The 12,051-nt window shown below is 34.1% G+C and overlaps 1 protein-coding gene across 4 annotated transcripts; it reads right to left on the minus strand.

The window, feature by feature from the left end:
• Positions 1-1,121: 1,121 nt before the first annotated feature.
• Positions 1,122-5,887, minus strand: LOC104088120 (tRNA (carboxymethyluridine(34)-5-O)-methyltransferase-like). 4 transcript variants are annotated; one of them, XM_070200256.1, is made up of 4 exons: positions 5,471-5,595; positions 4,120-4,279; positions 2,451-3,558; positions 1,122-1,616 (listed from the first exon to the last, which is right to left on the minus strand). In XM_070200256.1, exons 3-4 carry the CDS (start codon positions 3,527-3,529, stop codon positions 1,529-1,531), a joined length of 1,167 nt encoding a protein of 388 aa, XP_070056357.1. In that variant the 5' UTR covers positions 3,530-3,558; positions 4,120-4,279; positions 5,471-5,595; the 3' UTR covers positions 1,122-1,528. The 4 variants fall into 4 exon arrangements, with proteins under 4 accessions (XP_070056357.1, XP_070056358.1, XP_033509844.1 ...); XM_070200257.1 differs by lacking the exon at positions 4,120-4,279 and having other exon boundaries at positions 2,451-3,590; positions 5,494-5,887; XM_033653953.2 differs by lacking the exon at positions 4,120-4,279 and having other exon boundaries at positions 5,461-5,887.
• Between the last annotated feature and the right edge of the window lie 6,164 nt (positions 5,888-12,051).

Raw genomic sequence — 12,051 nt, forward strand, 5'->3', positions numbered from 1 at the left:
GTATAATTTTTGTATATAATATATATTCGGTTATTATTTTGATATCAGCTAAACAGTGTCATTTTTTCAAAATAGATTTGTGAAATGAGTAATTAATGATAAGGGTAAAATAAAAAAAATGATCTTCTCTTGATTTGTTAATTTTGACAAGTAAAAGTAAAAATATATTTTTAGTATAATCGACAAATACGAATGAACAGAGGGAGTACATAAATGTTCACCCAATTTATAAACAATATTAATTATGCCAAAAAGACAAACAAGAATCGAACAATGTATTAACGATGCTAAGTTTGAGTGGAGGTTTTTCCCAGAACTACCAACCAAGCGTCGCCAATGGTTGGAATAAATTTATTTATCAGGTATTACAATAACTATAAAACATCCTCCAAACATGCAATTCCATGAAATTTTAGTTCATTTAACATCATTTCCTGGCTCCCGCACATCAATCTTCTACAAAAATAAATTACTGTTCAATGTGAAATACAGCACTTTATTCTCACTTCAAACGTCTTTCTTATTAATTTAATCACCATCTATCAATCTCTTAAATCATCTTTCTTTGCATACACTTTTTTCTCTTTAATAGTGATTATGCCGGGTCAGCTCACCTCAACTATATTCCACTGAATACATGTTAACTTTAACCAGCACAAATACAGAGAATTTTATCCATTACAAATTAGGCATATGGGAAGAAATCATCATTTTTTTGTCGGTGCTAGAATTTGTACCTCGGTTTCCAAATAGTATAGTTACTTCATTGATTACTAATCCACTCTTTTGGGTGCATCTTTCTTTGCTTACTTTTGAAGAGGTGACTAATAATGTTATGTAATTGAAAAAAGCCTAAAACCAAAATAACACTTTACGACTTCTCATTTGCTTATGGGAAAATAGATAAAAGCAGAATGCAAAATTGCCTGATACTCAACTGGACTGAAAAATGTCAAAAGATAAATACATGTAGAAACTTTAATAGTTGGACCAAAAGTCTAATGTGCTAAATTGCTTACTTGGAGAACATTTTATGATTACTGTAATATTTTAGGAGTGAGTTTAGTCCAACACGTAAACTTGAGGGATGGTTTTTATGGTCAGTAATGAACTCAGCTAAGTATTGTGAAATGCATTCAGTTCCCTTAAAAAAACAGCCATAAATTTATTCAAGAGAATGCTATCTCCTAAAACTGAAGTAACTATTGGGATATCAAACCCCTTGTTCTCAGGCCTGTCACCCAAAATCTTTAAAAAATAATTGCATTTTACAAGATACTGTCATGCATACCCACATCAGGCACGTGATAACACCAGGAACCCAGGATGAGAGATACAGGCAACAACCGAGCGAACAGCGGAGAATGAAAAACTAGACATGTTTCTGTTGATAACCTCCATAATCTGTACAATACAATCCTTGCATCAAGACAATATCACCCTTTCACAACTAGGGTTATTGTCTTCAGGTAATAGATTTGACTTCGCCAAATGGAAGTGCAAGAATCATTTGAAAAGTTCAACACTATCACGATGTTTTCTCAAGAATGATGCACCAATTTGATTTGTCATAGAATCTATCAACGAGAATGGTATTATCCAGACCAGACACCAACCTATCGAAGAACAGAACATGTCAATTAGTGCAGCTCATTGTTACAAATTGGTCAAACTTCTAATTTTGCGAAACTACATAACAGAGAAATACTGCCTCATCTTGCCACTCCCCACCCCAAATAATCAAAATCCTTTCCCTTCAGTCCATTGGGGGGGGGGGGGGTATGAAAGAAGCAATAAAAGAACTTCAGAAATGACTCAGAGACAAACAAGCAGAAGCCCTGCTGCAATAAGGGAAAAAGAACCTATTTTTACTTATCAAGAAAAACTGATCAACTGGATTTGTTTTGTTTCATTCATTCATCTATATGCATGCACTTCAGTTTATTGGCAGAGAACAGTAACACGTCAAAATTACTTCTGAATAAGGATGAAAGAGCCTCCTAGCATCGCCTATAATGAGATAATCAGAACTATATATTGGGAGAGAACAGTAACACGTCAAAATTACTTCTGAATAAGGATGAAAGAGACTCCTAGAATCGCATATAATGAGATAATCAGAACTCTAAAACTCATTGCTCTTGTGACCTCCCAAATATCATATGTTTTTAAGAGATTCAAACTCTATGAACATATTATTGCCAGAGCATTGATTGTACACTAAATTTCTACTCAAAGAATGACACAAACTGTTTACACTTTCCTAGTCACAAAAAAAAAACAATTGCGAGAAGTGTAACGACATTCAGTCATCATGTTATAGATTATAAAATTTAACAACCATGATAAGCATTTGTTAACATATAGCGACTTGACAGAATGAAATCAGTCAAACAAGAAAATTAGGGGAAATTCTTTACTTTTCTTATATAAAATAGAAAAGGAATTACCTTTCAAGTTCACCTTCACTAAAAACATGGTAATATCTATTATACACCACAGAGGCCTTCTTATCATCTTTCTTTGCCAAACCACTAGCTAAGGCAACAGCTGAAGCCCCACTTACTTCAGCTCGATGATAAGGTAAGTGCCAAGGAACAAAGAATTCCTGTTGCTCTGCATATCCTTTTCCAGATCCAATAAGCAAAGAACGGCCTTTATCCTGAGAGGTTGAGTCCATAACTTCAGCTGATTTTACTTTTGAAGACTTTGCATGCAGGTCTTTCAACTGCTCCCCAGCACCATTTTCCTCTGCTTCTGGGATTCTTTCAAGGGTGCGAGGAGATGAAGGGTTGCGAACTCGAGGACTTCCTGGTCCTATCCACTCTGCTATATACCTTTGGTTAAGTGGCGTCCATTTTTCAACTAACGACGTGTCTTCTTGTTCCCTGGCCCAGACAGTAATTAAAATACACCCACCCTTTTTAACAACACGGACGAGCTCCTCCACCGCTTTCCTCCTCCTATCTTCAGTACTTAAGTGATGCAACACAGCAATAGAAATCGCTGCATCACCATAACCAGTCCTATATGGTAGGTTCACAGCGTCTGCAACCAAAACTTCATGTCCTCTATCTGCACATATATTAATAAGAGCAGCACTAATGTCACAGCCAATAAAGAAACAATCAGGATTTAACCCCAAGTATTTCCCATTTCCACATCCAGCATCTAAGATGAGTGAACCGGGAGATAACGAGTTCAAGAAAGCTGACACTTTAGGCCACTTTGCAAACCGAGTGGAACTGAAATGGGGAGCAATAGCATCATAAACACCATGGACATACTTCTTTTCGATTTCTGGGGTTGATTGAACATTTGAAGAACATTTTGCTCTGACAGACACAGGATGTAGAACAGGAGCCTCTCCCACAGATTCTGACGTAAGCAAACTCGAGGCATTATCAGTTCCAACTTCTTTCATTGTACAAAAACTTCTTCTACTGAAAATATTACCAACTATAATAGTAGAGTTAATATATACTCCTGTGAAACAAAATGAACTTGCCGTTCCAACACCAAAGAACATCAGCTACAGAAATAGTACATGACAATAATCTGTTCAGACAAAAGAAGAAAAGCAATAGCAACTGAGGTTCATAACAAAGAAATTTATCAACCAAGTAATCTTTCAATACATAAATGGAATATTTTCTTCACTCGGCTTGCACTCTTAATATAATTAAAGCATCTTTCTTTCTTTTTGTTCCTTTTCATTTCTAAGTTTGAAACCTATACAAAAACATTCTAATCCATGACATAATAACATTTAACTCAAAGGACCTACTGCATACACTAACTAGGACAGGATTTAACCTAATGGAGCAATTCTGGTTACAGTAATAAGGATTAGAAAAGGGTATTTCTCTATTAAATTGACTTAAAAGTTAAAACTGTAACGAGAAAAGAAAATCCCTTTTAGTATATTAGGATGATTTGGTGGATGTATTGAACTTAAGACTTAAAATCCCAAGAACTAGAACTCCTAATTCTATCATAAATATTTATCTTTAATGAAATTAAACATACAAAAATCATTGTAAATCAATTGCTAAATTACTTGGGAAAAAGGGAATTTAGGGCTATTACATAGAAATGAGAGAGAAATTAGGAACTTACACAGCTGGGGATATTGGTCGGAGAAAGAGAGGAGAGGAGCAAGTGGTGGTGGTAATTCAATCGATCTATTGTGGCGTCTTTTGAAATTGGCGGGCCGAATATCCGCTACTTGGGCTTTTTAATCTCAACTGGGTTGCTATTCTAAGCATTTTGTCTTAATCTACTAACAATGAAAACCCTAATTCAATTGATTTTAGTAATTTTTAGCAATGACTTTGAATAATATATACATACTCCTATATTTTTTTTTCATAAAAAAAAATAATAAAATGTCATCTCATCATATTGTGACAATGATTATATCTTCATTTTTAATGGGGTCACAATTTGTTAGGTGGGGTTTGGGAATTTGTTTCATCCTCTTTTAAAAATGTTTGAAAAGTAAAACCTACTTTTAAAAAAAACTTTATATTTTATCATTTGTGTCTTTTTTTTTTTTTTTTTGTTGTTGCACATTCACCGAAGTTCCAAACTTTTTAAGTGCAACAGCTGGTCTAATGTCATTTTCGTTTAATAAGTACTCCTACGGTCCTACTAACTAATAAGTAGTTCAATGACTTTCAGTGTCATTCTCGTTAAATAAGTCTACAAATGACAGATAACCAGAAATGATAATGAAGTAATTGGTTATCATCAGTTGAGGTTTCTTCCATATTTGGTTTTCCAATTAAAGTGACATTATTCGAAATGGGATTATTTATTTAATTAGAGTCGCCACTTGGAATGATTATTATGGTGTCCCAAGTCACCGGTTTATTTTAAATTCCAAATCGAGAAAATTTAACTTTGTTTAAAAGTCCGTGAAACCAGAAGACCGGGTAAGGAATTCTGTTAACCCGGAGAAGGTGTGAGGTACCCCTGAGTTCCGTGGTTTTAGCACGGTCGCTCAACTATTAATAATTGGCCTAATTATCTAATTTATTATATATTTAAAACCTATTGTGCATTTTACTTTCTAACCGCTTTTAATTATTTATGGAATTTATTTAAATAAGTCGCGATGTCGCGCTTATTGTTTTTGTACACATTGTGAATCGCGTCACGTGAAACGCAGCCGCGATTTACAACATGTTGATTTTAATTATTATTTGAAGTTGAGGTCGAGTCACGTGAAATGCACACTCGAATTGGGGGTTATGTATCATGACTATGCCACGGGAACCTAATCGAGAAGAGGAATTTTAATGTATTCATGTTATGTTTCAAATTGGATCAAAATACACATTCATTATACATGGCACTAGCAAAAATCAGGCTGAGCAGTTCTAGAAAAATGAAATAAAGATTAGGCCATTTTAATCATTAAATAAAAGCATAATACAAGGGAGTTTGAAAACTAACCTGGTTGAACAAAGAATACTCGAATAAACCGACTTAAAGGCAGAGGCAAACTCGACCGAAGCTCAGCAGTTCCCGAAATAGTAAAATCAGCGGAATCGAACAGAGATTTGAGTTTAAATCAAACTCTCAGCTTCGAAACAAGCTCTACAGATCCATCAAGCTCTGAACTCCCCAGAAAATGTGAGAGAAGACAAGGATTTGAAACTGAAAATTAGCTTTGCAATTTTTGAATTTTAGCTCTAAACTTTGTAATTCCCACTTGTTACTAGAGGCTTCAGCGTGTGTGTGTCAGGGAAGAGTGTGTATGAGTAACAGAGTGACGAAGGGGAGGCGGGCAGCTTGGTTTTTGTTGTAGAAGGGAGGGGGTCTCGTTTCTATGGGGTGACGGCTAGGGTTCCAAAAAATAGGGGGAGGGATCCGTCTATTGAGAATGAATGAGAGGCGTTGTTGAAATGAAAACTTGAAACCAAACGACGTCGTTTGTCTCGAAACTGCGTCGTTTGGATGGACTGGTGGGTGGATATTATTGGACCGGGTATTTGGATGGGTGTGGGTATTTGAGACATTGGGCCACCGATTTTTTGGGCCCACATTAATGTGCAGAGGAGGCAAGCCCAGCTCTTTTCAATATTAGATTTTTGCAAACTCTAGCCACACACGGTATTAGTCTCAACCGCTTGTAGCAACTTGTGCCTACGTACACATCATACGTATGCCTATAACTTTAATTGAATCTAATTTTTGTATGGCTAGCCTATTTATCTATTTTACCTAATTATGGACTAATTCAACTAATTAACTAACCTAAAATTTAACTAATGCATCTAATGATGAAATTAAAGCCTAAAAATGCAACTAAAGTGTTAGAATGCAACAAAACAAAAGAAAAAAAATATTTTTTGACATTTTGTGATTTAAGCTACTCCTAATTAGGCTAAAGAAAAATGCAAAAATGCAATATATTGCAAAAATTAAATAGAGAAAAAATCTCTAACAATCCTACAAAAATCTAAAACAAGTATAAAACTATTTTCGACCTCTTTAGGAGAGATTTTATACGTCGGGCAAAAATTACGTGTTTACAGTGTTCGTTACTCAAAAGTCACTTTTCTTTCTTTTGTTACACAAAAAATATTCTACTTTGCTCTAGGTAACACAAAAGTCACATTGGCCAGATTTTATAATATTTTTACTTGAAAAGTCTATTATACCCTTGGCATTATATAAATTCTCCCATTTATGTAATACCTTCTATATTATATACTATATAATAAAATTTACCTAAGTATTTTATTTATAATTAAAATAACTTTATATTATTACTTTATTTATTATTTTTATAATATATTTCATGGCATTAAATTTGTTTGATCATATTCAAACATGAACATATTTTAAAATATAAAAATGATAAAATATATTTGTTTGAAAAAACAAAAATAGATTTATTTACCAAATGATAGTTTTTTATAGTCAGTATAACTTTTTAAAAAATCAAAGATATTTGTGTTTAACATTAAGTTTTTTAAAGTTTTATCTGTTAATATTATTATTTGAAAGTGTTAATGTGATGTATAAATATGCTAAATGTGAGTATTTTGTTTATTGAACTAACGAACATGGCTTGGCTTATAAATATGTGGGCTTTGATTTTATAATTTTTATTAAAAATATTTCATTAGGCATGGTTAAGAACGTTGACTTGAGATTTCCTTACAGTTTTGTCACTGACAAATTTAATAATGCTTTCAATATATCTTGAAAATTAACGTTAAAGGAAAATAAAATATACGAATATATTATGAAAATAATATTAAGTTATTTTAATTATAAGTAAAATACCTAGGTAAAATATATTATAGAATATATAATATAGAAGGTATTATATAAATGGGAGAATATATATAATGTCAAGGGTGTAATAAACTTTTCAAGTAAAAGTAATATAAAATTTGGCCAAGGTGACTTTTGTGGTACCTAGTGTGAGCACGTAATTTTTACCCAATATATAAAATTACTGCTAAAAATATCAAAACAAAATAGCTTTTATTATTTTTAAAGAAATTTGGGATTTTTTATTTATTAGAAAATGCTTTAAATCATAAAAAATCACTAAAAATATTTTTTTTTATATTTCATATAGTGTAGTTTAGGATTTTAATTGTATTCTAGGATTTAATCATGTGTTAAAAGTATGGTTAAAATATAAAATAACAAAAATACATTTGTCATTGTTAGTTAAATTATCAGTTAATTATTAGATAAAATAGCATAGGGTACTTCTGCAAAAATAGGATTAATTTGAATTAATGGTTAAGTGGCTACAATTTGAAGACAATTGATCAAAAAGCTGAAAAGGTCAAATTGGGCCAATTCTATCGGCCAAGTTCACCCCCGACCCGCCTAGCCCAATAACTCTCTCCCTACCCATTAAAATAACCCCTAATTCCTTTCAATCAAAAGAGGACAGGCAGAACACCCCCTCCCTTAAAAAACCCTAGCCGCTACCCTCTTCTTCTCCATTCACTCCAATCTGCCTACACTTCTCACATTCACTCTCTCGGTCGCACCTCACGCACACACACTCAATCTCACACACACACACACACACGCCTGAACTGTTGAGAGAAGAAGCTTGCACTTCAAAATTTAAGATCTAGAAAAGTTCAAAAGAAAAGAGGAAAATCGAAAAAAAGGATTAAAAGGTTGTTCAAATTTCCGCTACATGGTTTGATCGTTTCTGGGTTTCGAAGGCTGTTTGAGTTGTAAATTGGTTGTTCGTTTGCTGATTGCTGTTGAATTTGCTGCTGATTGTTAAATTTGAGCTGAACTCCAGGTGGTGGACTTAAGCCTTTATTTGGTTTCCTTTTCTTCTACATCTAATCATGCGCAATTAGATATGTTTTTCCTTCAAAGTATTAGCAGATCTTCTTTGGTATAAAGTAACAATTGTTCTCTGATGTTTTCTGTTTGTTCACTGTATGAATTTGTTTCCTTCACTGTTTGTTCACTGTATAAAGCCACAATTATTCTCTAATCATGCGCAATTAGTTCATTGTATGCATCTTGTTGGTATCGTTGATATATTGGCTTTGATCTAGTTTTAACATCAAATAAATGTTGATAGAATTTAAGGGTCCACCAAACTATATAGAGAACCAGGTTCTCTATTAGTTCCCACAAAACACACGCGCATAGCAGTCAGTAAATGACACAATAGAATTTTATGTGAAAAACTCCTAGCTCACGGGATTAAAAACCACGACCTACCCTTGTAGGATTTCAACTTCACTACTGAGCAAACTTTAGATTATAACCTATTGTAATCTAGGAATTAACCTCTTAATCCCTCACTAACTTGTAACAACTCTATTACAAGCCATTTTGTAATAACTCTATTACAAAGACTTAATCCCTCACTAACTTGTAACAACTCTATTATAAGCCACTTTGTAATAACTCTATTACAAAGACTTCCAACTTGACTAAACTAGCCAATACACAAACACAAGGGTTTATGATTTACAAAGGTTTCTTACACAATTGCTTCTAACAAAGGTAAGTAGAAATTACAAGTAAAGAACTTAAACAAGGGTGGAACACAACTAAGGTCATGTGATGACTCAATGCTGGAAACTGGTCCTTTATTATGTTGATCTTTGTTCTTGACGCCTTGAAGGTCACTTGCAGATTGGTAATATACTTGAGAGAAAGCTTGATGTTAATATTGCATAAGTGACATCACTTGAATAATGTAAGCATGTTTGGTACAAATACATTCCCCATAAAGTGACTGTTGCACTATTTTTGTATTGTTACGTGTGCAGGCAACAACTTTACAATTGTGGGGAGTTGATTGGGGTATGGTCACCAGGGGAACCGATATCGGTTCCCCTTGTTGTTTCTTTGTCGCCTGAAGAGTTGATTTACATCTCCAGCTTGAGACTTGTTTATTCCCACATACTTGAGGGTGTGTATCAAGTTCCTTATCTGGTTTTTGTCATTAAGTTTATTAGATCATCAAAACATTACAAGGTACATATAACCTATCAAATGTTCATGAGCTTTAATAGAAAACACGATTATGTACTGAGCCTAACTTTATAAAGTATGAACAGTTTGTATGATTTGGGTCCAATCTTTGTTGAACATCACATGCATAAAAGGAAAAGTATAAATGAGAGTTAAAGTTAGTGTATCATTGTTTGGAGTATGAAAAGTGGAATGAAGGGATATGAACTGGGACTTGGCTATTAATGTAAAAGTGGTTGGATGTTAGTGTAAGGTGATCATACTGTAATTAATAATAATAGAATAGGTTGAATATGTAAACTGAACTCCAATACAGCTTTTGTATTCTTTTATGTCGAGTTAACTGCGATTGTGTTAAAAATTTAATGCATGATTTTTAGTGATTTTATTAAGTGCCAAAGTGGAAATTGGGCCAGATTTGCAAAAGGGCCCAATTGGTGTCAAGTAAGCGAGGCTAGATACTCCAGGTCATTGGGATTCAGAGTTTAACCCAATTGAAATCCATTTGGGGTTTAAAATTGGCAATCTGCTATGGTATTGCCATCCATTACTTGTGTAAATCAATTGATCCTTTTCCCTATTAATTTATTACAACAATTGTTGAAATGGGTAGTTACATCATGAACCCTTATCTTGTTCGCAGATTTCAAATACCAACATGAATATGTCGACTCTAACGTAACCGAGGACCAATAAACTGAAATAATTATAAGTGGTTGATTAATTCAAACGTGTTCAACTCTATGGTTGATTCGTGATAATTCATGACTTTGGCCAACAATCTCAAACTTGGAAAAATAATTCATGAACAGTCGTAGAATGTTTAGGCGCGTTCTAATTATCTTGTTCGCATATTTCAAATACCAGCATGAATATGTAGACTCTAACGTAATTGAGGACCAATAAACTGAAATAATTACAAGTGGTTGATTAATTCAAACGTGCTCAACTCTATGATTGATTCGTGATAATTCATGACTTTGGCCATCAATCTCAAACTTGGAAAAAGAATTCATGAACAATCGTAGAATGCTTTAGACACATTCTAATATATCATTACGATTGTGTACACATTCGCGTGACATAATTATAATTTTTTCACAAGTAAATCAAGGTACGCGTTCGTGCGACTTTGGCCAAAAATAATCTTAATAATTAATAAAGCACGACTAATTGTGTACACATACGTGTGACATGATTTTTAGCGCCCCAAATAAAACGGATTTACACACATGCGATCTGTTTCAAAGATAAATCCATAAAATGCCATAATTAAAAGCGGTAAAAAGGATAAAACACACATAGGTTCTAAAATACATATTTAAGCAAATCGATTAAGCCAGGTATAATTAAAGCGACCGTGCTAGAACTACGAAACCCGAAAATTCCTAACACCTTCTCCCATATTAACAAAATTCCTTACCCGGTCTTCTGTGTTCGCAGACTTTAAAATAGAGTCATTTTCCTCGATTTGGGATTTTAAAATAAATCGATGACTTGGGACACCATAATAATTATCCCAAGTGGAGACTCTAAATTAAATAAATAATCTCATTTCTAATAATGTCACCTTAATTGGAAAAATTCCCTTATCCCTCGGGAAAAAAAGAGGTGTGAAAGATCTGACGACTCTGCAGGGGACAAGAACCCAGAATCTTTGGTTTAGGGTTTAGAATCTGAGCTTGAAATGTGATCTACACTTAGCTTTCTTGATTATTGATATTACTGTATTTGTGGGCCTAATATGCTATTTGCCGCTCATTTACCGCTTTGATATTATTTGAATTGTATAAATTGTCTTCTTATGCCTCCCTTATGAGTCTTCTAAAACTATGATGTACACGTACGTGTGACCCACTTTTCTGTTAGAGGTCATACCAAATAGAACGAGACGGGGATTAGCAACTAGGCGGGGTAGACTTTCGTGGTCCCGGTATATTGCCACCACCTCGACTCGAGTTGTCCGCTTGGGTAAGCCATGCCTAAAACAACCCACCCCCCCAGGATTTAAACCTAGAATAACATAGCCTCATGTCGGATCCCTAGTAGGTACGTTTGTGTCACGATCCAATTTTCCCTCCGTTTGGGTATCGAGATGGCACCTAGTCTTAGGGACTAGGTAAGCCTAACAATAATTAAAACAATAACATTATTTAAATAGAATCTCTTAAAATTCTCAAAACCGGTAGTACAAGTCATAAGCTCTACAGAGTGTTTGGTAGAAAGCTTCTAAATATAATTGTCCAGAAATAAGAATAAACAGTGCAAAATAAAAAGTTGAAGGTGACTCTGAAGCCTGCGAAAGCAGCGGTAGGTTTACCTTGAGTCTCCGCAGCAACAGTCCACACAGCTAGCTAACGAACAATTACCTGGATCTGCACAAAAAAAATGTGCAGAAGAGTAGCATGAGCACACCACAGCGGTGCCCAGTAAGTATCAAGACTAACCTCGGTGGGGTAGTGACGAGGAACAGTCAAGACACTCATTGGTCTAATAAACTAAACAGGTACAAATATATGAGCAGCAGAAATATGATGTCTACATAAAGAATATGCAATA

Source organism: Nicotiana tomentosiformis, chromosome 4 (genome assembly GCF_000390325.3).
Source record: "Nicotiana tomentosiformis chromosome 4, ASM39032v3, whole genome shotgun sequence".
Taxonomy (NCBI): Eukaryota; Viridiplantae; Streptophyta; class Magnoliopsida; order Solanales; family Solanaceae; genus Nicotiana; species Nicotiana tomentosiformis.